This window comes from Hibiscus syriacus, unplaced genomic scaffold (assembly GCF_006381635.1).
Source record: "Hibiscus syriacus cultivar Baekdansim isolate YM2019G1 unplaced genomic scaffold, ASM638163v2 tig00110785_pilon, whole genome shotgun sequence".
Taxonomy (NCBI): Eukaryota; Viridiplantae; Streptophyta; class Magnoliopsida; order Malvales; family Malvaceae; genus Hibiscus; species Hibiscus syriacus.
In genome coordinates, this window is record NW_024062862.1 from 1,061,825 (window position 1) to 1,089,798 (window position 27,974).

General features: G+C 34.7%; 1 protein-coding gene and 1 pseudogene across 1 annotated transcript; one reads left to right on the forward strand and one right to left on the reverse strand.

The window, feature by feature from the left end:
* The first annotated feature begins 103 nt into the window (after positions 1-103).
* On the forward strand, positions 104-1,952 carry LOC120140531 (annotated as a pseudogene).
* On the reverse strand, positions 1,875-27,883 carry LOC120140495. The gene is made up of 2 exons (XM_039155476.1): positions 27,841-27,883; positions 1,875-2,470 (listed from the first exon to the last, which is right to left on the reverse strand). The coding sequence occupies exon 2, from the start codon at positions 2,438-2,440 to the stop codon at positions 1,967-1,969; it is 474 nt and encodes a 157-aa protein (XP_039011407.1). The 5' UTR covers positions 2,441-2,470; positions 27,841-27,883; the 3' UTR covers positions 1,875-1,966.
* Positions 27,884-27,974: the final 91 nt, after the last annotated feature.

Genomic DNA, 27,974 nt, shown 5'->3' on the forward strand with positions numbered 1-27,974 from the left:
CTTTTCAAAGATCCCTGACCCACCATTGCAACACTCCTAGTTTCTTGCTTTCTTGTTTGATATCTTTTTGTTAATATGCGTGTGTTAGCTTAGCAAGAGCATCATGGGGGAGATATCTGAAATGGAAGCTATGGAGCTGGACAAGGTTGAAGAAGAATGTTGCCCTGTAAAACAAGTTGAAATCACGGTTCCAAAACCGATGACCCGACTTTGCCTGCCGTCACATTCCGGATGTGGGTTCTCGGTCTCGGTTCCTGTGTTGTTCTCTCGTTTGTCAACCAGTTCTTTTGGTACAGGACGATGCCCTTGTCGATTACTTCTATCTCTGCCATGATTGCCATCGTGCCCCTCGGCCATTTGATGGCGAAATCGCTGCCTCGTCGCCTGTTCTTCGAGAACACACGATGGGAGTTCACGATGAACCCTGGTCCATTCAATATAAAGGAGCATGTTTTGATTACTATCTTTGCCAATTCTGGAGCTGGAACTGTTTATGCCACTCATATTTTGAGTGCTGTTAAGCTCTACTATAAGAGGAATCTAACATTTATCCCTGCCCTCCTCGTTATGATGACAACCCAGGTTTTTTTTCTTCTTTTTTCCTCTTAATTCTTGCTCCTTCAATCTTCTGATGGTGAACATTGTATATAATCAATATGATGAAGTTGTTCTTGTTGTTTGATTATAGGTTTTGGGGTTCGGTTGGGCCGAGATTTTCAGGAAATATCTGGTTGAGCCAGGGGAAATGTGGTGGCCAAGTAACCTGGTCATGGTCTCCTTGTTCAGGTATTCATTTTCATGCACTATTGCATCCCTCTGCTGTTGATCGTATATCGATCCTTATCGAAACAACTGTTATTATTACCACAGGGCTTTGCACGAGAAAGAGAAGCGGCCGAAAGGTGGAACAACTCTGAATCAATTCTTTCTGCTGGTCTTGATATGCAGCTTTGCCTACTATGTTCTCCCTGGATATCTTTTCAGTACATTGACATCATTCTCCTGGGTTTGCTGGTTGGCTCCCAAGTCGGTTTTAGTCTAACAACTCGGCTCGGGCTTGAAAGGACTTGGTATTGGTTCGTTTGGCCTCGACTGGGCGACAATTTCCTCATACCTAGGGAGTCCACTCGCTAGTCCATGGTTTGCTACTGCCAATATCGCGGTCGGTTTCTTCCTTGTGATGTACGTCATGACACCACTCTCGTATGGTTTGATGTCTACGAAGCCAAAAACTTTCCCATTTATTCTAGTAAACTTTTCAAGTCAAACGGTGAATTGTACGACATATTGAGCATCGTCGATCCCATGTTTCATCTAGACAAGGAGGCTTACGGGCGAAACGGCCGAGTACATCTCAGCACTTTCTTTGCTATGACCTACGGCATCGGTTTTGCTACCCTAACTGCAACAATTTTCCACGTCCTACTGTTTGATGGAAGGTAAGCCCTACTAACAAAGTAATATGACCTCAAAAGTAATGCATATTCTCTCATTTTTCCTTGCTATATGCAGAAACCTATGGCAACAGACCAAAAGTGCATTTCTAGGTAATAAGAAGATAGACATTCACACAAAGCTTATGAAGAAGTACAAACTTGTTCCCACGTGGTGGTTTGTCGCAATCCTCGTGTTGAATCTTGCCCTTATACTATTCATTTGCGAATACTATAACGAAACGCTCCAGTTGCCCTGGTGGGGTGTATTATTAGCTTGTGCCATTGCTTTCTTCTTCACCCTTCCTATTGGTATCATTGCTGCTACAACAAATCAGGTAAAGGAAAACTATTTATCTGCGTTGAGACTTGATTTCCATGGCTTCTAATCGATTTTTCGGGGTTTGTTTTTGCTTCTGTAGGCTCCGGGTTTGAACATTATTACTGAATAAGTGATTGGATATATGTACCCTGAGCACCCTGTTGCTAATATGTGCTTCAAGGTGTATGGATACATAAGCATGGCTCAAGCTCTAACCTTTGTTTCGGACTTCAAACTCGGCCATTACATGAAGATTCCTCCTCGGTCGATGTTCACAGCACAGGTCAGTTCTCTGTCTGCAATCCTGAAAATCACAGTTCTCTCGTAAAGGGTCGAATGTAAACCTATATCGATTGATATCTAATGAGTCGCATTTGCAAGTGGTAGGAACAATTGTTGCGGTCTTTGTGTACACCATAACTGCATGGTGGCTTATGGAAGAGATTCCCAATCTTTGTGATACCTCCTTGTTGCCACCTGACAGTCCATGGACTTGTCCGATGGACAATGTGTTCTTCGATGCATCCGTTATATGGGGGCTAGTTGGACCCCGCAGAATATTCGGAACGGAAGGTGAGTATGGGAACGTCAATTGGTTCTTTCTCGAGGGAGCACTAGCTCCTCTCCTAGTATGTCTGGCACACAAAGCATTTCCAGACAAAGAATGGATTCGCCTCATCCACATGCCGGTCCTCTTGGGTGCAACGTCTATGATGTGTAACACCCTCAACCTAAATCCGACCCGGATCCGAGTCTGATGTGTCACATTGACTTTTTAAAACATTTACTTATATAAAATAGTGAGTAATTTAAAAACTTTTATAACATATAACTTATTCAAAACGTTTACAGAACTATTCAGAGCTTATACACTATATTAATTCAAATCTTTTAAATACATGACAACTAGACTTTTATACTATAAAATACATATTATTCATTTTTCCTCTGATCTCACATTCTGTAAGGAGAACTGACATGTCTTGCTCCACATAACTCTTACTCAACTTCTCGCTTCTGCAACCTACGTGTGAAACAATCACACGCTAAGTCGTTGACTTAGTGAGGCAAATAAACATATAATGATTACATACATCTCATGATGTCATACCAAAACAATTTAACATTACATACAATGCAATATACACATATACATATCTCACATTATTTCCATTACTAACCTTATTCCACTATCCATATTCTTATCATTTATGAATCATAATCATATACTCATACATTCATTCTTTTAAGCTACAGATGATTCAATTAATCAAGCAATATACACATCATCGCATATATCATATAATACAATTCATATACATATATCACATACATTGATTTCACAATTATCTCTTATTTAGCCCATGTACACATGTGAGAACTGTAGATATGTGAGTCTATTGAGGTTGTGCACTATGCTGTCACCACATCTCGTATGGGGTCCCACAAGGGGCTATGAATTTGTCCCGAAGGACCACTATGAAATGTCCTGAAGGACCATTGTATGTCCCGAAGGACCTATGAACCCTCGACTCTTGGCATGCCAACTATACCTCCAGCTCTTCTTACACTTACATGGGCATTCTCTTTTATATCATTTCACATAGTCTTATTCATATGCTCATAGCTTTTATCATATCCATTTCCCATATACACTTTCATATCACATGTCATATAAGCTTTTAGCTTCTTTTCATATTCTCACATTCTCATATCCTTCTCATGCAATCACATAATTCATATACATACATCACATAGCATATATCATCATTTTATGTTTTTATCATACTCCTATGGTATTATCCTTTATCTCTCTTATTTCTGGTTCATATGATCTCTTACATTCATACTAAAACACACCAATACATATAGTCTCGTAAATCACTTTTGCATAACTTATATCTTACTCTTATGTCTTCTCATATACATATATTCTCATATACATATCATTTCATTATCCTTATTATCACCATTAATCTCTTTTACTTACCATATTCATATCAATAACACATATACTCATGCACACATATAAACCATAACAAACACATACCTCTATGAATTCATGCATTTTACTATTGGAAATAGTATCATAAGTCTTATTTTCCATTGAACATCATATACTAAATAATGTGCACTCACCTTGTCCTCACTAAGTTCCTATCCACTTTTGATTTCCTTTCTTTCGATCGAATCAAGAACTTGATAATCACTCCGGAACTTGTTCGTGCTCGATATCAATATAATCATACATTGATACTTATTAGTTTCCAATTAATATACTCTAATCTATCATTTCTTAGACCAAAAGAAAGGTTTGTTTCTATTTCCCTTGAAGTGCATCGATGCATTCAACAGTGCATCGATGCATTCTTTAACATGTGCATCAATGCACTACCCATGCATCGATACACAAATCACCTTCGATATTTTCATTTTAAGGGGATGCATCGATGCACCAATTGCATTCGATGTTTCTATTATTAAGAAGTACATCGATGCACTACTTGTGCATCGGTACACATTCAACAATTTCTGGGATTTAACCTTGATGCATCGATGTGCACTGATGCACTCTGCCCAGAATTCTTTTTTATGCCCAAAAATTCACTCTTTTCAGCTTAATACTTCTATTTTAAGCCCCTACCATGTCATTAAACTCAATTACCACTACTTAAACCAACTTATATCCATATAAACCATCTTTATCTTCCATATCTCATCATGATTCTTAAAATTTAAGAATCTTGCTAAACTTTCAACTTTGTTATTAATCATTTCTAACTTCATATATCTCTTATTCTTAGTGATGACAAGTCAAATTCCTTCTCAAATTTCACTTATTAACTCCTTTCCAGAAATTCATCTAAAAACCCATTTTCTTTAATCTCTTCTATACCTTTCATCTTGTTGTTTTAGAACAAATTAAGCTTTCCTTAAGCTTAATTATCATCTAATGATCATAACCCAACTTTAAAATCAATAATTAATCAACAAACAAAGAAACTCACCTTTGGCTCTTGGCTTCCACGTGAAGAAGAAGAAAGGAAAAACAGAGCATATTATGGAGAAATCTCTCTTTTTCCACGTGGTTCCCTTATCTTATAAAGGAAAGATAAAAATCTTCCTTGTCAAATGACCTTTTTGCCCTTCAATTCATCTTATAATTACTAACAACTTTTATGATTTATTACCAAATTAATCATTAAACTAATCCATGGTTCTACTCTAGTCACCAAATTCTGAAACTTTACAATTTGATCACTAACCCGGTATTAAGGATGTTACAAATCTCCCATCCTTTAAAGAAAATTTGTCCTCGAATTTTCACTGAACATATCAATAAGAACATATCTTCTAATGTTCTCATGTTCCTCTACTTAATCTTTTAATCCTTCAACTACATTTTTCCCTTATGTATTCATCTACTGTCATTTATCATATAAACATTAACTAGTAACTTTAATTCATTTATGTCTTTTCTCTCATTCCTTTATGCATTTTCCTTTGACCATTTCTGAAATTTCATATAATGTCACTAATCACGTAGACAGTAACATCCATTTTCATCACTCAACATCAAAAATCCATCTCTAACTACCTTATAATAACCAAATTCATTTTCCATCATCATTTAACCAAGAATACAACCTTAAATCTTCTTTAAATACGATTCAACATACACTTTAAAGAATCTTTTCACATCACCTTGCACACTTGTCTTACTTCTATATCAAAATTGTCATCTATACTTCCATATAACCTTTATCATATCTGATCCTTTAATTCAATCCCTTTCATTTCTTTATTCCTTATTCCTTATATATAAATCATATCTTTCCTTTTATATTCACATACTCTTGTCTTATCACCTATACTCATCTCTATGTACCAATCTTCATTGCATCCTCATTACTCTGATAACCCATTTCTTATACAGAACTTCATTCTCTATCATTTATTATACTTGTATTTTCCTTCATTAAGGTTTCATGCAAATACTTATCTCCGTTTCTACATCATATCTATCTGATCAGAATACACAACTATATTCAAATTCACATCATAATCAATTAACTCAACTTTATTTTTTCCTCCAATCTTATAACTCTATCACCTTTTGTAACACCCCAACCCGTACCCGACCCGGATATGAGTCAGAGATATTACATTGACTTTTAAAACACAACTCTTAACAAATAATAGCAAAATATTTGAACTTATATTAAGAAAATACGATAATATACATATTGTAATATAAGTTTACCAAAATATTCAGAGCATACACAACTTAACCCTTTAATTACATGCCAACTGCCATTTACATAACAAAATGACCTACTGATTAAGTTGCTTCTGATCTGGTGGTTGCAGGAGTAATGTTGTCCAGCTATTTAACATGTCCCGTTTACTTTCTTGGATCCTACGTGTGAAACACTCACACGCTAAGTCATCGACTTAGTAAGGCAATGTAATAATAATAACGAGGAAATGTAATAAAAATGTCATAATGATATGAAATGAGATGAAAGCATGTACTTAATCAATGTAGTTTACATCACCAATATACATACATGTAAGCATATCACTTTAACATTCATGAATTTGTATTAATAAGTTTATTGGCCCATGATATCATATTGAGAACCTAAGGTATGTGAGTATTGTGAGGTTGTGCACTATGCTGTCACCACAGCTCGTATAATTGCACCGAAGTGCCACGTAGAATTGCACCGTAGTGCCATATAATAATGTCCATAAGGACCACATATCATTCCTTAAGAATCATATACATATACTAGGGATCAAGTATGTGTCTTACAAGACTTCACACATGTTCCACAGAATATATATATATCCCGAAGGACCGCATAGAATTGCACCGTAGTGCCATATAATAATGTCCATAAGGACCACATATCATTCCTTAAGAATCATATACATATACTAGGGATCAAGTATGTGTCTTACAAGACTTCACACATGTTCCACAGAATATATATATCCCGAAGGACCGCGTAGACCCTCTACCCTTGGCATGCCAACTATACCTATAGTTCTCATCTACATAACATGGGCTTTCACACTTCACATAATTTGTATCACGTAGATATAGTACTTTCATACCTTTATCACATAGGCATATCATTTCCTGCATATTCATGTCATGTAATGCATATGGTATAAACTTATATCATGTTTCATAATATGGAATGTAATCATGTATTAAAATATTGAATCTAGACTTATCATAAGTCTAGAACTGATTATAATACTATATTCATGCTATGCATATGCACTCACCTATATTTCCTTGCTTTTTCCTCGATCAATCCTACTTGTCGATTGTTCCAGAACTCGTTTAGGCTCGATATCTACATAGCAATTCATTGATACTTATCAGTATACTAATTAGTATATTCTAAACTATCATTTCTTAGGCTAAAAGAAAAGCCATTTTCAACTTTTAATAGAGGCATGCATCGATGCACTCCTGATGCATCGATGCACTGAGGGCATTCGATGTTCATTTTATTAGAAATGCATCGATGCACCGACGATATTCGATGTTTGTATTTAAATTAATGCATCGATGCACTTCATATGCATCGATGCACCTTCAACAAATTTGTGGGATTTATCATTGATGCATCGGTGCATAATGAATGTGCCCAGAAATGTCATTTAAGCACGAAAATCTCTTCTTACTCTACTTGACACTTTATATTTCCCCTCTTTTAATATCCCTAACTTGCATACTCTTACTTAAACTAATTATTATCCATTAAATACTTCTAAAACTTAGAAATCTAATTCTCCATGTAGAATTTAAGAATCTAACCCAAATTCCAACATGTTCTAATTTGAATTCTAATACCTCATACTTCTTAGTTAGCTTTATGACAAGTCAAATCCCACTTTCAATTCTTATTATGAACTCTACTTCAAGATTTCACTTTTCTACTTCATTTCTTTAATTCTTCATATACTCCTCATATTATGGTTTTAAGATAATCTAAGCTTTCCTTAAGCTTAGTTATTATCTAAGGATCAATAAGCAACCTTAAATTCATCAAGAATTTGATCCACAAGAAAACTCACCTTTTAGCTTGGCTTCACGGGGGAGGAGAAGAAGAAGATGAGAGAAATGTCTAGAACTCTAATTTTTCTCCCAAATGCCATCCACGTGGGTTATAAGATAACCCCAAATAATATTAAATTCATTTACTTGATAAAAGACTAGTTTGCCCTCTTAACTTTTCCTTATATGCTAAATTATCCTTCTCCAAATATTTTAATCCAGTTCATGAACTTTCAATTTATCTAATTTGGTCACTGAAATTAAAATCTCACAATTTGATCACTAACCCGGTATGAGGGATGTTACAAATCTCCCCCCTTAAGAAAATTCGTCCTCGAATTTTCATTGCACGAACAGATAAGGGTATTGATAACACATATCTTCTTCACGCTCCCACGTTGCTTCCTCTACTTTGTGATTCCTCCAGTGAACTTTGACTAATGGAACTGATTTATTCCTCAACTGTTTAACTTCATAAGACAATATTCTCACTGGTTCTTCTTCATATGTCAGATCCGATTGGACTTCTACTTGTTCTGGTGCAACGATGTGAGAGGGATCGGACCTATATCTTCGTAACATGGACACATGGAAGACACTATGAATCTTCTCCATTTCCGGTGGCAATGATAACTGATATGCCACGGGTCCTATCCTTTTAACAACTTCATATGGCCCAATGAATCTATGACTTAACTTTCCTTTCCGACCAAAACGTAATACTTTCTTCCAGGGAGATACTTTAAGAAAAACTTTATCTCCAACTTCGAACTCAATCCTTTTTCTTTTAAGATCAGAATAGGACTTTTGCTGATTAGATGCCACTTTGAGGTTATGCTGAATTTCCCACACTTTCTCTTCCACATCTTGAATCAAATCTGGACCAATTACACTTCGATCTTTGAGCTCATACCAGTTTAATGGAGTACGACATTTCCTCCCATATAACGCCTCATAGGGTGCCATTTTAATACTGGATTGATAACTATTATTGTAAGCGAACTCTGCCAGTGGTAAATATCTCTCCCATGACCCTTTAAACTCAATAACACATGCTCGTAACATATCTTCCAATATTTGAATAGTTCTTTCTGATTGCCCATCCGTCTGAGGGTGAAAGGCCGTACTAAAGTTAAGGCGAGTTCCCAACGCTCCCTGCAAAGATTTCCAGAATCTCGAAGTGAATCGAGGGTCTCGGTCAGAAACTATAGAAACAGGCACTCCATGCAATCTAATAATTTCTCTAATGTACAACTCCGCATATTTTTCCATAGAGAAATTAGTTCTGACAGGAATGAAATGAGCTGATTTGGTCAAACGATCAACGATGACCCAAATTGAATCTCTTTTGTTCGGAGTCAAGAGTAACCCCGAAATAAAATCCATCGTCACATTATCCCACTTCCATTGAGGAATGGAAAGGGGTTGTAATAATCCATATGGAACTTGGTGCTCAGCTTTAACTTGTTGACATACCAAGCACTTAGACACAAATTCAGTGATGCTTCTTTTTATCCCTGACCACCAAAATCGATCCTTAATATCCATATACATCTTGGTTCCACCCGGGTGCATCGTCAATGGACTACAATGAGCCTCTGTCAATATTTCTTTCTTCAAATCTTCATTGTCGGGTATCACAATTCTTCCTTTGTAATACAAATTTCCATCTGACTTAACCTCAAAGTCTTTAATTTCTTCATTATTTATTTGCTCTATTCTTTTCAAACACATTTCATCTTTACTTTGTAATTCTCTAATTCGATCCAACCATGCTGGTTTAAGTTTTAACTCTGCACATAGACCACCGTCTCCAGTTAAAGATAATCTTGCATCCATAGCTCGTAAGGCTGCAAACGTTTTCCTTCTTAAGGCATCTGCTACTACGTTAGCTTTTCCGGGATGATAGTCAATTATCACATCATAATCTTTCAAGAACTCTACCCATCTACGTTGCCTCAAATTTAGCTCTTTTTGAGTCATCAGATACTTCAGGCTCTTATGATCTGTATATAAGTAACAACGCTCTCTATAAAGATAATGACGCCAAATCTTGAGAGTAAATACTACAGCAGTCATTTCTAAATCATGGGTGGGGTAATTCTTTTCATGTGGTTTCAACTGTCTTGATGCATACGCTACCACTTTTCCTTCTTGCATTAACACACACCCTAACCCATTATAGGACGCGTCACTAAACACTACGAAATTCTTGCCAGTTTCAGGTTGAACTAATACAGGAGCTTCTGTCAAAATTTCCTTTAAAACTTCAAAACTTTCTTGACATTCAGGAGTCCAAACAAATGATATGTTCTTTCTCATCAGCTTTGTAAGAGGCAGCACTATCATCGAAAAATTCTTAACGAATCTTCGATAATAACCGGCAAGTCCAAGGAAACTCCGAACTTCAGACACATTCTTAGGAACTTCCCAATCCATTATAGCTTTAATCTTTTGAGGGTCAACCCTAATCCCATCTGCGGAGATCACATACCCCAAGAAAATTACTTCATTTAACCAGAACTCACATTTGGACAATTTGGCATACAACTTTTTATCTCTTAAAATTTGCAAGACGATCCTCAGATGTGTGCTATGCTCTTCATGGGATTTCGAGTACACCAGTATGTCATCAATAAAGACAACAACAAACTGGTCCAAGTAGGGCTTAAAAATCCTGTTCATAAGATCCATGAAAGCAGCAGGTGCATTCGTTATTCCAAATGGCATTACAATGAATTCATAGTGACCATATCTCGTTCTGAAAGCTGTCTTCGGAATGTCTTTCTCCTGAATCTTCAATTGGTGATAACCGGAACGTAAGTCAATCTTCGAGAATACCGAAGCTCCTTTTAACTGATCAAACAAATCGTCAATACGTGGAAGGGGATACTTATTCTTGATTGTCACCTTATTGAGCTGTCGATAATCAATGCAAAGAAGCATTGATCCATCCTTCTTTTTAACAAATAACACCGGAGCTCCCCAAGGTGATACACTTGGTCGGATAAATCCCTTCTCTAGAACCTCTTGTAATTGATTCTTTAACTCTTGCAGTTCTTTTGGAGCCATTCGATAAGGTTCCATTGCAATCGGAGCTGTTCCCAGCATTATTTCAATTTGGAACTCCACCTCTCTACTTGGAGGTAATCCAGACAATTCAGCAGGAAAAACATCAGGGAACTCTCGAACTATTGGAATCTCCTCTAACCTTTTCTCTTGAGCTCTTGAATCTATCACATTTGCAAGAAAACCCTGACATCCTTGTAGCAGTAATTTCTTGGCAGACATCACTGATAATACATTTGCTAAAGGATTACACATTTCACTGATCATATTAACTTCTATTCCTTCTGGACTCTTCAGGGTTACCTTTTTCAATCTACAGTCGACATTCCCATAATAATGAAACAACCAATCCATTCCCAGAATTACTTCAAACTCGTCAAAGGGTAATTCCATCAATTAGCAGAGATTTCAATTCCCTAAATCTTTATGGGACACCCCTTACAAACCTTGTCTACCCGAGTACTATGCCCTAACGGATTAGTTACTATCATCACATTACTCGTAGCTTCTATAGGAATTTTCAATTCTTTTACTAATTTACTGGTAATATAAGAATAGTTAGAACCCGGATCAATCAGCACCAATACTAATTTATCATACAGTTGAAAAGTACCTGCAATGATATCAGGATCATCACGGTCATCACTTGTCTTTAAATTGTATACCCGAGTAGTGGATCGAACTTCCGGTTGCATAGAGGATTCAGACTGGTTCATTCCTCTACCTCTTCCTCGTCCTCTCTGTGAGGTAGAACCAACTCTCTCAGATGGTGCAGGCTCACCAACCAATATCGGGCAATCCCGAATAAAATGTCCAGCATCTCCACAACGAAAACAAGCTCCAGAAACCATCCGACATAACCCAGAATGATTCTTCCCACAATGCTGACACTGTCTCACTTGACTCTGAGTGAATCTCCCAGCACCCGATCCCACTGATTGTGTCTGTCTAGGTCTCACCTGACTTGCTCCTCTTGCTGAGGATGCAACTGATTCGGATCTAGTTTGCGATCGAAATCCTGAGTCTCTTCCTCTTTTTGGTGGTGCTGAACTAGAAGAAGTAGTCGTCCTCTTTGATGTCTGAACTCTTGAGTCCCCAAATCTTTCATTCTAAGCCCTTTCAAGAGCTTTTGCATGATTGATCACCTCCTGGAATGAGGACAAGTTTAATACTATCAACATTTCTTTAAGTCTAGGGCGCAAGCCCTCCACGAACCATTCGCAAGCATCTTTTTCAGTAGGCACAAGCTCAGCTGCAAACCTGCTCAGCCTATTAAACTCACATTCGTACTCATATACAGAGCGGCTCATCTGCTTCAAATTCATAAACTGATCTCCAATATACTTGTTTTTAAATTCTTCTAAAAACAAAGACCAAGTCAACTGGTCGGTTGACATCCTCATGGTGACGTTCGTCCACCATATCCTCGCCTGACCCCTCACTAAAGATACAACTCCATCTAATTTCTCCACTTCGGAACAGTGGAGACCATTTAGCATGATTTTCAAATCATTCAACCAAAGATCCGCTGACACTGGACCTTCCTCAGCTTCTCCCTTAAATTCGGGAGCTCCTAAACCTCTCAACTCTTTTGCTACATTCATTCTTTGAGTTGGTGGAGCAGGAGGTTGAAGACGCGTCAAAATAACGTCTAACGTTCTGAAGAACGTATCCTGATCTTGCACAGGCACTCCTGGAGATATCTGTTTTTCACCTTGCCTGGCCAGGGCAGGTGAATTACTGCTTTCAGCAGGCCTATCTTCTCCCGCTTCACTTCGGGAGCTATTATGTCCGGACATCTAATAAAATAAACACATTGTTCTATTAGCAAAACAACATACTCATACTATACCAGATCAGAATTTCCCACTATATGTTGATATGTATTCCACTTAAAGACTCTATAGACTCTGGTTTATGCCTAGAATCGGCTAAACCATAGCTCTGATACCAGTAAATGTAACACCCCAACCCGTACCCGACCCGGATATTAGTCAGAGATATTACATTGACTTTTAAAACACAACTCTTAACAAATAATAGCAAAATATTTGAACTTATATTAAGAAAATACGATAATATACATATTGTAATATAAGTTTACCAAAATATTTAGAGCATACACAACTTAACCCTTTAATTACATGCCAACTGCCATTTACATAACAAAATGACCTACTGATTAAGTTGCTTCTGATCTGGTGGTTGCAGGAGTAATGTTGTCCAGCTATTTAACGTGTCCCGTTTACTTTCTTGGATCCTACGTGTGAAACACTCAAAAGCTAAGTCATCGACCTAGTAAGGCAATGTAATAATAATAACGAGGAAATGTAATAAAAATGTCATAATGATATGAAATGAGATGAAAGCATGTACTTAATCAATGTAGTTTACATCACCAATATACATACATGTAAGCATATCACTTTAACATTCATGAATTTGTATTAATAAGTTTATTGGCCCATGATATCATATTGAGAACCTAAGGTATGTGAGTATTGTGAGGTTGTGCACTATGTTGTCACCACAGCTCGTATAATTGCACCGAAGTGCCACTTAGAATTACACCGTAGTGCCATATAATAATGTCCATAAGGACCACATATCATTCCTTAAGAATCATATACATATACTAGGGATCAAGTATGTGTCTTACAAGACTTCACACATGTTCCACAGAATATATATATATCCCGAAGGACCGCGTAGAATTGCATCGTAGTGCCATATAATAATGTCCATAAGGACCACATATCATTCCTTAAGAATCATATACATATACTAGGGATCAAGTATGCGTCTTACAAGACTTCACACATGTTCCACAGAATATATATATATCCCGAAGGACCGCGTAGACCCTCTACCCTTGGCATGCCAACTATACCTATAGTTCTCATCTACATAACATGGGCTTTCACACTTCACATAATTTGTATCACGTAGATATAGTACTTTCATACCTTTATCACATAGGCATATCATTTCCTGCATATTCATGTCATGTAATGCATATGGTATAAACTTATATCATGTTTCATAATATGGAATGTAATCATGTATTAAAATATTGAATCTAGATTATCATAAGTCTAGAACTGATTATAATACTATATTCATGCTATGCATATGCACTCACCTATATTTCCTTGCTTTTTCCTCGATCGATCCTACTTGTCGATTGTTCCAGAACTCGTTTAGGCTCGATATCTACATAGTAATTCATTGATACTTATCAGTATACTAATTAGTATATTCTAAACTATCATTTCTTAGGCTAAAAGAAAAGCCATTTTCAACTTTTAATGGAGGCATGCATCGATGCACTCATGATGCATCGATGCACTGAGGGCATTCGATGTTCATTTTATTAGAAATGCATCGATGCACTCCTTATGCATCGATGCACTCCTTATGCATCGATGCACTCCTTATGCATCGATACACTGACAACATTTGATGTTTGTATTTAAATTAATGCATCGATGCACTTTATATGCATCGATGCACCTTCAAAAAATTTCTGGGATTTATCATTGATGCATCGGTGCATAATGAATGTGCCCAGAAATGTCATTTAAGCACGAAAATCTCTTCTTACTCTACTTGACACTTTATATTTCCCCTCTTTTAATATCCCTAACTTGCATACTCTTACTTAAACTAATTATTATCCATTAAATACTTCTAAAACTTAGAAATCTAATTCTCCATGTAGAATTTAAGAATCTAACCCAAATTCCAACATGTTCTAATTTGAATTCTAACACCTCATACTTCTTAGTTAGCTTTATGACAAGTCAAATCCCACTTTCAATTCTTATTATGAATTCTACTTCAAGATTTCACTTTTCTACTTCCTTTCTTTAATTCTTCATATACTCCTCATCTTATGGTTTTAAGATAATCTAAGCTTTCCTTAAGCTTAGTTATTATCTAAGGATCAATAAGCAACCTTAAATTCATCAAGAATTTGATCCACAAGAAAACTCACCTTTTAGCTTGGCTTCACGGGGGAGGAGAAGAAGAAGATGAGAGAAATGTCTAGAACTCTAATTTTTCTCCCAAATGCCATCCACGTGGGTTATAAAATAACCCCAAATAATATTAAATTCATTTACTTGATAAAAGACTAGTTTGCCCTCTTAACTTTTCCTTATATGCTAAATTATCCTTCTCCAAATATTTTAATCCAGTTCATGAACTTTCAATTTATCTAATTTGGTCACTGAAATTAAAATCTCACAATTTGATCACTAACCCAGTATGAGAGATGTTACACCTTTACTCTGACAACTAGTCAATAACATCTGTTCAATCTAGGGCACAAGCCCTAATCATCCAATCATATACATCCCAAAATTTTCGTTGTTCAAACTCAACATTATGACTTCCTTTGTCTTATAAACTAATTATCGATATACACATTCTCAAACTCTTTTTATCAATTCTCAGCTTTACTCAAATATACAACTGTATCCAGATCCATTCCATATTTGGTTATCATATCCCGACAATATCTTACAATCTTATACTTCCAGTACATTCCCATCACATATTATTGTTAGCCAACGCTAACTTTTTTCCGTCTTAACTACAAACCCTTATCATATAAACACTCTGGCTTATACACAATGTTATCCCTTCATTTCGAACTCATAAGCTCTGACTTATACATCTTATATGCTTGTCACTAACACACTTATTCTTGAACTCTTCTACCAAATCTCACTACATCATTTGATCTTTTAACGCTCTTATGGTGATACTTGTTCACCATATTCTATCTTATCCACATACTAACAAAACTAATTCATATAGCTTTTCCGATTCAAAACAATAAAGATCTTTTATCACTATTCTAATATGATTTCAACTTTCTGAAATCAATCTTTAATCTTATAAGACACTTTCTGAGGTTTCTGCTCTTCATCCTGCCTGGCCAGGGCAGGTGAATTGCTATCGCAATCAGATTTGCCAGCTATCGATTTAATTTACTTTGATAATTTTTATAATCAATTCCTACTATATCATACAAATATTATTCTATTAGCAAGACAATATACTCCTTACACTATCAGATCAGAAATTTTCACTTTTAGTTGGCATGTACACATTTTTAGACCTCATTTGACTTCAATTTAAACCTAGAATCGGCTAAACCTTAGCTTTGATACCATTAAATGTAACACCCTCAACCTGAATCTGACACGGATTCGAGTCTGATGTGTCACATTGACTTTTTAAAACATTTACTTGTATAAAATAGTGAGTAATTTAAAAACTTTTATAACATATAACTTATTCAAAACGTTTACAGAACTATTCAGAGCTTATACACTATATTAATTCAAATCTTTTAAATACATGCCAACTAGACTTTTATACTATAAAATACATATTATTCATTTTTCTTCTGATCTGACCTTCTGTAAGGAGAACTGACATGTCTTGCTCCACATAACTCTTACTCAACTTCTCGTTTCTACAACCTACGTGTGAAACAATCACACGCTAAGTCGTTGACTTAGTGAGGCAAATAAACATATAATGATTACATACATCTCATGATGTCATACCAAAACAATTTAACATTACATACAATGCAATATACACATATACATATCTCATATTATTTCCATTACTAACCTCATTCCACTATCCATATTCTTATCATTTATGTCTCATAATCATATACTCATACATTCATTCTTTTAAGCTACAGATGATTCAATTAATCAAGCAATATACACATCATCGCATATATCATATAATACAATTCATATACATATATCACATATATTGATTTCATAATTATCTCTTATTTAGCCCATGTACACATGTGAGAACTGTAGATATGTGACCATAGCTCGTATGGGGTCCCACAAGGGGCTATGAATTTGTCCCGAAGGACCACTATGAAATGTTCTGTTGAGTTAATCGATTGAAGGAATCGGCCAAGAGGGGGGTGAATTGGCAATTTAAAATTTTGTGGAAGCTCTTGCAGAAAATTGAAAGTAATTGCACAACGATTTAGAGTGGTTCAACTTTATCAACCAAAGTCTACGTCCACTGCCTTAGCTATCCACACTAAGGATTTTTCCAACAAATTCACTGATTTGTTCTTTCTTTTGAGGACAAAGAGTAACCTTACAACTCCCTCAAGAATTATACCCCAAATTCTTGAGCACACTCTTTTTCAAAGAGAAATACACAAATTTACAAACTTACAAGGAAAACCTCACAAAGTAAGATGTTTGCACAATTCTAAAACAAGAAAAAAACACTCAAAAATAATTACAAATGAGCACAAATGGTGTTCTTGAAAGCAAAATGAATATTGAAAGGAAAATTGGCTTGATTTGCACAAACTTGGTGTTTGATGCTTTCTCTCTTGTTTCTCTATAATTTCTTGTTTTTGATCAATGGCTTCTAAGCTTGCTTAAATACACCTTGAATCACTTCTGAACGTTGGGGATGATTAGAGAAGATAATATAGCCGTTTTAGTGTGAAAACAATTAATAAAACAACTTGGAGCGTGGGGGGAATCGGTTCCCTAAGTGTAAAATTCAAATATTTCGACCGTTACACAGGGGGGAATCGGTACCCCCTGGGGGGGAATCGGTTCCCTTTGATCATACTGGAATTCTCGGAGCCAAACCATTAAGGGGGAATCGGTACCCCCTTGGGGGGGAATCAGTTCCCTCTGAGCAATCTGGAATTTTTGGCTTTGAAATGGTTCGAAATACTTTGTAAAATTATTTTGAAATTGTTTTAAGATTAAAACTTAATTTTACACTTGAGTAAGGATTAAAAATGATTTTAGAAAGATTTAGAGTAATGTTTTGATATTCGAATAATTATATCGAATATACTTAGAAAACCATTATTGCACAATCTTAAAATTCATTTAACTTAATTTGTTATATCGAAATATCAAAATGTTTTCAACAATCTCCCCTTTTTTTATATAACAAAACATTTTTAGTAATTTTAATATTTTGAAATCAAAAACCGACGCTTTTGAAAATTACTCCTCCTTACTTTAACACTTACTCCTCTTTTAAAACATTTAACACTTCTCCCCCTTTTTGTTAAATCAAAAAGATATTTGTAAAGAATTTAAACAAGGTTTTGAAATCATTTAGCCAATTGAATATAGTTTAAGCTGCTAAGATCACAATCAAGAGAAATGTTAGCCATTAGTTTCATAATCAATATTCATAATTAATGTGACATCGCAAAATTGGTCATATTGCTAAAATGATGCAATAAATTTAACTAAGCCAAATATATAAGCTCAAACGTCCAAACAAATCCAAAGTCTAACAATCCTCAAAATCAAACATTCCAAAATATTCAAAATGTTCAAGCAATAATCTTTTAGTTTAAAGTTTTAAAACTAAGCATAGAATCAAACATCCGGATCAGGAGGAGGAAAACGAGCTCGCATAACGGCCATTTCGTGAGTGAGTTCATTAATACGCGCGTTGGTTGCTTCGTTGTTTGCACGCATCTCGCGAAGAATTTCTAATTGTTGAGCTCCCATTGTGGATAAATGGGACTCTATAGAAGTAAAGCGTGAATCCATGGTAGCATATCGGAAATCGAATGTCTCCATAAAGGATTGAAAATATGGAGGCATTTGATGCGTTTGTTGTGCTTGCTCCTCGGGCTGCTCAGGCTCATCTTCGGGTTCATCGAAGTCTCGCATTAACTGTTGAAGCTCGGGATCATCGTCAGCTTCTGGTTGAGCTCGTGAAGAACTAGCTCCCGGAGTATGTTCAGACGATCGAATCCATTCACCGGTTTCCTTATCCTTTATCCATCCTGCTCTTGTTAAGGAAAGAAGATTAATTTGTTTCTTTAGAGGAAAGGAGGCATCTAGACCAACTCTAAGCCTGGCTTTAGAAAATAGGTTACTCAAAATGCAACCGTAAACTAGAGATGAACAGAGTTTCTTGTTAGGTACAAGGTTTACGGTTTCAACAATTTCAGCAAAAATGATCTGAGGTAGGTTTATTTTAATACCATTTTCAAAACAATGTAACCACCAAAGATCCAAGGCTCTAAGAGTAGAATAACGACCTCCGGATGGTCGAAACCACCAAGAAAACATTATATGAAAAAAACGTTCATGAAGGTCTAAGACACTTGCACTATCCCTTTTTTTATAACGAGATCCTAAGATTTGTTTCTCATTTAAAATACCATCATTATCTAATCCGAATGCATTGGCTATGTAAGCCGAGTCAATATATAAGAATTGTCCTAGGAGGTAGGAACGAATTCCTATGGTTTCGGTTTCAGTTCGGTTTTTAACACAAACAACATTAGAATAGAAAATACGAATAAGTTGATGGTAGACAATGGATTCAAGATCAAAAAGTTTATCAAATTTTCACTCCTCTAAAAGAGGAAGATATTTAAAATTAATATCTAACATAGCTTGACGAGAAGGGATACGTTCTTCTCTAATTTTGTAAGAGTCAAAATATTGATAATACCAAAAACGATGATTTCTAGGACCAGGATGATTAAAGCACGAATTTTGGATAGTCAAATTATGATCAATGGGATTAGGATTAGGAATTGGATTTTCAGGAATAGGAGGAGGATTTGGAGGTGGATTTGGTTGACGGTGTGAGCGACTAGATGATGACCTAGCTCGTTTAGGATTGGACATGGTTTAGGAAATCGGAATAAGATGGATAACCTGCAATTTAGAAAACACATGTATGCAATTCAATTAATCCCAAAACTCAATTGAGTCCTCAATATTTCAAGGTTCTCTAATTCAATTCTAATGGGCAAAGTTTTTGAAAACTGTTTGAAAAATAAGATTTTGAAAAACAATATATGTATAATTTTCATAACAACAACATAATTCAATCAAAACACAATAATTTAAAGAAAAAAAATTTATTTCGAAAATTTTAAATATTTTGGAAAATTCTTGTGTTTTTGATGAAATTAGTTGTAATATCTAGTTTCTAATCACTAAACAATCAATGCCCAATCTAAAGTTCAACCTATAACTAATTAAAACTAGTTCTATGTTCATAAATTGATGAAATAGAGAGTTTAGAAAATTTTACCTTGAAGGATGAGATTGAGTGGATTTTTGATGTTGTTTGCACGATTTTAATGATGATAGCAAGTTTAGAAGATGATATTTGAAGTGAATTCCGATTAAAACCGATGATTTTGAGGCCAAAATGGAGATTTGAGAGGTTAGAGAGGAGAAACGGCGGAAGGAAGAAGAAGAGAAGGTTTTGAGGATTTAAGGGTTCTGCCCGTGTTAAAATCCAGAACCCCAGGGGGTATCAATTCCCCTGTGGGGGGAATCGGTTCCCCTTCAAAGGGGGAATCAGTTCCCTCATGGGGGTATCGATTCCCTCTGCACCAAAATGCTAAAATCCGATTTTAAACACATAAAATGCTAAATTAATTTTCTCTAGTGGTATTGGCAACTAATATATTGAAAATTAATCATGTTCAAATAATCAAGTTATTCTTTAAACGATATTTGAACATAAATTAAATTTTCATCAAGAATCATAAACTCCCCCTAACTAATAGCAATGAATGCAATTAAAAATTAGCATTTTTCATTTAGTCTTAAAAGTGCTAAAATTATTTTAAACACTAAGTGAAGATAGGTTGGTTAAACCTAATTCTCTCCTAAGTGTCCAAAATATTTCCTTGTCTAAAGGTTTTGTAAAGATATCCGCTAATTGGTGCAAAGTATCAACAAATTCTAGAACTACATCTTCCTTAGTGGCATGGTCTCTAATGAAGTGATGTCTTATTTCAATGTGCTTAGTTCTAGAGTGTTAGATGGGATTTTTAGTGAGACAAATAGCACTAGTATTGTCACACTTGATAGCAATGGTACCAACTTCAATTCCATAATCAAAAAGTTGTTGTTTCATCCATAAAACTTGTGCACAGCAACTACCAGCTGAAATGTATTCGGCTTCAGTGGTAGATAATGCAACACAATTTTGTTTCTTTGAAAACCAAGAAATCAGAATATTTCCAAGGAATTGGCAAGTACCGGAGGTGCTTTTCCTATCTAATTTGCATCCTCAATAATCCGCATCATAAAAAGCATGCAAGCTAAAGCTAGAGTCTCTAGGATACCAAAGTCCTAAACTAGGAGTGTCCTTAAGGTATCTAAAGATTCTCTTAACAGCTAGTAAATGTGATTCCTTAGGGCATGATTGAAATCTAGCACATAAGCAAACACTAAACATAATGTCCAGTCTACTTGCAGTTAGATAAAGTAGAGATCCAATCATTGACCTATATAATTTAACATCTACACATTTACCTCCTTCATCTAAGTCAAGCTTTGTTGAAGAGCTCATTGGAGTGTCATGAGGTTTGCCATTTTCCAGTCCAAACTTCTTAAGCATGTCTTTGACGTATTTAGCTTGATTGATGAAGATGTCATCTTTTCTTTGCTTGATTTGGAGTCCCAAGAAAAATGAGAGCTCCCCCATCATGCTCATTTTGAATTCACTTTGCATTAGCTTAGAAAATTCTTGGCAAAGAACATCATTAGTAGAACCAAATATTATATCATCAACATAAATTTGAACTACTAATAAATCTTTACCTTTGTTCTTTAAAAACAATGTAGTGTCAACCTTCCCTTTTGAAAAACCTTTTTCAATTAAAAAATTTGACAATCATTCATACCAAGCTCTAGGAGCTTGTTTTAAACCATAAAGCGTTTTTGTCAATTTAAGAACATGATCTGGAAATTTTGAATCTTCAAAACCTGGAGGTTGTTCCACATACACTTCTTCCTTTATAAAACCATTTAAAAATTCACTTTTAACATCCATTTGATATAATTTAAATTCATGAAAACATGCAAATGCTAATAACATTCTAATTGCTTCTATCCTAGCTACGGGAGCGTATGTTTCATCATAGTCTATGCCTTCTTCTTGAGTATAGCCTTGAGCAAAAAGTCTAGCCTTGTTTCTCATTATATTACCACTTTCATCAAGCTTATTCTTAAATACCCATCTAGTACCTACAATAGATTTATTACTAGGCCTTTCAACTAATGTCCATACTTTACATATCTCAAATTGATTTAACTCTTCTTGCATAGCCATAATCCAATGTTCATCATTTAATGCTTCTTTAATATTCTTAGGCTCTATGCATGAGATAAATGCAACATAATTACAAATATTTCTAAGAGAAGATCGAGTTGTTACCCCTTTGGATGGATCACCTATGATTTTATCATCCTTGACATAGTTGTACTCTCTTGGGTAAAATGCTTCCCTTTCTTCAATAGTTGGATTCTCGAGAGGATCATGAGTTTCCTCATCTTTTTTTTCTTCCTTTGATGATGGTTCTCCAACGTCATGTCTAACGTCATTTGTATTTATAATACCTACATCATCATTCAAACAAGAATCCTTCCTCGGAAGGAGATTATCGTCGAAAACAACATGTATAGACTCTTCTACAACTAAAGTTCTTTTATTAAATACTCGATAAGCTTTAGAATTTAAGGAATAACCCAGAAAAATTCCTTCATCACTTTTAGCATCAAATTTGCCAAGATTGTCTTTACCGTTGTTTAAAACAAAACATTTACATCCAAAAGAATGAAAATAGCTAATGTTAGGCTTTTTATTTTTAAAAAGTTCATATGGAGTTTTCTTAAAAAAAATAGGCCTAATAATTACTCGATTAATAACATAACAAGCGGTATTTGTGGCTTTCGCCTAAAAATATTTTGGAAAATTATTTTCACAAAGCATGGTTCTAGCCATTTCTTCTAAAGTTTGATTTTTCCACTCAACAACTCCATTTTGTTGAGGGGTTCTAGGTGCTGAAAAATTATGGCTAAAACCATTAGAATTACAAAACTCAATAAATCCAAGATTTTCAAATTCAATGCCATGATTACTCCTAACACTAGTTATAGAGTAACCTTTTTCATTTTGGATTATTTTTGAAAATGTGATGAAATGTTCTAATGCTTCATCTTTAGTACTTAAAAATAGAACCCAAGTATATCTAGAATAGTCATCTACCAAGACAAATGCATATTGTTTTCCACCCAAGCTAGTAGTCCTAGTTGGCCCAAAAAGATCTATATGGATCAATTGTAATACTCTACTAGTTGACACATCATTAATGGATTTAAAAGAAACTCGCTTTTGTTTTCCTTTAGCACAAGCATCACAGATTTTATCATTATCAAATTTTAGTTTAGGCAGCCCTCGAACCAATTATCCTTGAACTAAACGTTGCAAAACACTCATACTAGCATGTCCTAGTCTCCTATGCCATAACAAATTATCATGCTCATCCCTAGCAACTAGGCATAAAATAGTCATATCAATAAAATCTAAATGCATCATGTATATATCCCTATTTTATGACCAACAAGCATAATCGAAAATAGATGCAATGTCAATCAATTTTGTAATCATTTAAAATAAAACTTTGTATCTTTTATCAAAATTTATTTTTCAAAAGATTATGCTTTTAACCCATTCACATATAAAACATTATGCAATGTTGATTATAGAGATTAAGAGCACATGCATAAAGTTTTTGAAAATGTTATGCATTAAAACTTTGTAATATTTAAACAAAAATCTATGCATAAACATTAAGAAAAAATTTAGGTCAAAATTTTGCAAAACCAAAGTTCTTGAAAAATCGATATCAATTATTAAAGAGATATCAATTACATTTTAAAAACAATTTTGACCAAAAAATAATATGATGAACTAGAGTTTATAAAACATTACTAAAAATTACCATGTTCATCATACAATATTTTTTTTAACATACATGAGATAAAACAGAATTCAACATTTTAAAACCTCATGCATGCATAAACTAAATGAGCAACCAAATAATAAAAATATTAAGTTTAGAGATTACCCATTCCCTTTTTATGTGTGGCTAGAGCATCTTGAATATCATCATCTTTATCACCATTGCTCTCACACACCTACAAGAGACATTTAAGTAGATTTTGATATCCAAATTGCTTTAGATCCTTGAACATTAGTTTCAATGCCTCTTGTTCCTTTTGGAACCCATACTTGTCTAATTTTAAATCGTTTTCCTTTCTTTAAAGGACAAGTATGTTCCTTATGACCATGATAATGACAATGTAAACATATTGTCATTATTGAACTAGATGAATTATTTAGAATGATCTCTTTTTCTCTTGTTAAGTATTCAAGCTTATCTTTCAAATTGAAATTTTATTTTCAATACTTTCAAATTTCATTTTTGAGAGTTCTAAATCCTTCTTCAAGATTTCATTTTGATTTTCAAAATCCATTTTCATTTCTAGAAGAAGTTTGTTTAATTTGAAAATTTCTTTTTCAAAGTTTTCAGATTTTATTTTTAAAAGCTCTAACTCCTTTATCAACATTTCATTTTGATTTTCCAAGTCTGTTTTAGCTTTCAAAAGAATATCATTTTTAGCAATAAATTTAGAAATCAATTTATTGTATTTGGAGTTCATGGTCTCAAACTCCGAAAATAATTTATCATAAGCATCTTGTAACTCATTAAAAGATTTTGAATTTGATATATTTGAGTTAGAAGATACCTTTGGCTCTGTGAGAGCTAATAGAGACATCACTTTTATTAGTTCTTCTTCTTCATTGTCTCTATAGATCTCCTCAAGCTTATCCCACATTTCCTTGGCACTTGAACAAGAAGAAACTCCTTTATATACATTAGGATCAATTGCACAACAAAACATGTGCATAGCCTTTGAATTTTGTTGAGCTTCCTTCCGTTCTTGAACACTCCACTTCTTTGCCTTCTTAGTAGGAGAGGAATATACTTTCTTGATTATCATCTAAGCTTCCATATCAAATGCTTTGATGAATATCATCATACACCTCTTCCAATGACGATAATTTGTTCCATTGAAGTGTGGAGGCACGTCAATAGGTCTGGATTCTTCCATGGAGAATGAACCGGAAGTAGACGCCATCTTTATCGATTTAACTCTTCCCGGATCGACTCAAGAGGCGATTAAATCTTCAAATGAGTGAGGCTCTGATACCAATTGTTGAGTTAATCGATTGACGGAATCGGCCAAGAGGGAGGTGAATTGGCAATTTAAAATTTTGTGGAAGCTCTTGTAGAAAATTGAAAGTAATTGCACAATGATTTAGAGTGGTTCGACTTTATCAACCAAAGTCTACGTCCACTACCTTAGCTATCCACACTAAGGATTTTCTAACAAATTCACTAATTTGTTATTTCTTTTGAGGACAAAGAGTAACCTTACAACTCCCTCAAGAATTATACCCCAAATTCTTGAGCACACTCTTTTTCAAAGAGAAATACACAAATTTGCAAACTTACAAGGAAAACCTCACAAGGTAAGATGGTTGCACAATTCTAGAACAAGAAAAGAACACTAAAAAATAATTACAATTGAGCACAAATGGTGTTCTTAAAAGTAAAATGAATATTGAAAGGAAAATTGGCTTGATTTGCACAAACTTGGTGTTTGATGCTTTCTCTCTTGTTTCTCTATAATTTCTTGTTTTTGATCAATGGCTTCTAAGCTTGCTTAAATACACCTTGAATCGATTATGAATGTTGGGGATGATTAGAGAAGATAATATAGCCGTTTTAGTGTGAAAACAATTAATAAAACAGCTTGGAGCGTGGGGGGAATCGGTACCCCTATAGAGAATCGGTTCCCTAAGTGTAAAATTCAAATATTTCGACCGTTACACAGGGGGGAATCGGTTCCCTCAGAGCATACTGGAATTCTCGGAGCCAAACCATTAAGGGGGAATCGGTACCCCCTTGGGGGGGAATCGGTTCCCTTTGAGCAATCTGGAATTTTTGGCTTTGAAATGGTTCGAAATACTTTGTAAAATTATTTTGAAATTGTTTTAAGATTAAAACTTAATTTTCACTTGAGTAAGGATTAAAAATGATTTTTGAAAGATTTAGAGTAATGTTTTGATATTCAAATAATTATATCGAATATACTTAGAAAACCTTTATTGCATAATCTTAAAATTCATTTAACTTAATTTGTTATATCGAAATATCAAAATGTTTTCAACATGTTCTGAAGGACCACTGTATGTCCCGAAGGACCTATGAACCCTCGACTCTTGGCATGCCAACTATACCTCTAGCTCTTCTTACACTTACATGGGCATTCTCTTTTATATCATTTCACATAGTCTTATTTCATATGCTCATAGCTTTTATCATATTCATTTCCCATATACACTTTCATATCACATGTCATTTAAGCTTTTAGCTTCTTTTCATATTCTCATATCCTTCTCATGGAATCACATAATTCATATATATACATCACATAGCATATATCATCATTTTATGTTTTTATCATACTCCTATGGTATTATCTTTTATCTCTTTTATTTCTGGTTCATATGATCTCTTACATTTATACTAAAACACACCAATATATATAGTCTCGTAAATCACTTTTACATAACTTATATCTTACTCTTATGTCTTCTCATATACATATATTCTCATATATATATCATTTCATTATCCTTATTATCACCATTAATCTCTTTTACTTACCATATTCATATCAATAACACATATACTCATGCACACATATAAACCATAACAAACACATACCTCTATGAATTCATGCATTTTACTATTGGAAATAGACTTATCATAAGTCTTATTTTCCATTGAACATCATATACTAAATAATGTACACTCACCTTGTCCTCACTAAGTTCCAATCCACTTTTGATTTCATTTCTTTCGATCGAATCTCGACTTGATAATCGCTCTGGAACTTGTTCGTGCTCGATATCTATATAATCATACATTGATACTTATTAGTATCCAATTAATATACTCTAATCTATCATTTCTTAGACCAAAAGAAAGGTTTGTTTCTATTTCCCTTGAAGTGCATTGATGCATTCAACAGTGCATCGATGCATTCTTTAACATGTGCATCGATGCACTACCCATGCATCGATACACAAATCACCTTTGATGTTTTCATTTTAAGGGGATGCATCGATGCACTCCTTATGCATCGATGCACCAATTGCATTCGATGTTTCTATATTAAGAAGTGCATCGATGCACTACTTGTGCATCAGTACACCTTCAACAATTTCTGGGATTTAACCTTGATGCATCGATGCACATTGAATGTGCACCGATGCACTCTACCCAGAATTCTCTTTTATGCCCAAAAATCCACTCTTTTCAGCTTAATACTTCTATTTTAAGCCCCTACCATGTCATTAAACTCAATTACCACTACTTAAACCAACTTATATCCATATAAACCATCTTTATCTTCTATATCTCACATGATTCTTAAAATTTAAGAATCTTGCTAAACTTTCAACTTTGTTATTAATCATCTCTAACTTCATATATCTCTTATTCTTAGTGATGACAAGTCAAATTCCTTCTCAAATTTCACTTATTAACTCCTTTCCAGAAATTCATCTAAAAACCCATTTTCTTTAATCTCTTCAATACCTTTCATCTTGTTATTTTAGAACAAATTAAGCTTTCCTTAAGCTTAATTATCATCTAATGATCATAACCCAACTTTAAAATCAATAATTAATCAACAAACAAAGAAACTCACCTTTGGCTCTTGGCTTCCACGTGAAGAAGAAGAAAGGAAAAACATAGCATATTATGGAGAAATCTCTCCTTTTCCACGTGGTTCTCTTATCTTATAAAGGAAAGATAAAAATCTTCCTTGTCAAATGACTCTTTTGCCCTTCAATTCATCTTATAATTACTAACAACTTTTATGATTAATTACCAAATAAATCATTGAACTAATCCATGGTTCTACTCTAGTCACCAAATTCTGAAACTTTACAATTTGATCACTAACCCGGTCTTGAGGATGTTACATTATGCCTTCGGCTACCGCAGTAAACTTCACAAGTTGGCTGATTATGGCCTTTTTGGATATGTTCTTTACAAATACAGACTGGATTGGTGGAAACAATACAATTACGTCCTCTCAGGTGGTCTCGATGCCGGAACTGC

Coding starts and splice junctions, on each gene's coding strand:
- LOC120140495 (XM_039155476.1), bottom strand. CDS start 2,440: ATGTGGATGAGGCGAATCCATTCTTTGTCTGGAAATGCTTTGTGTGCC.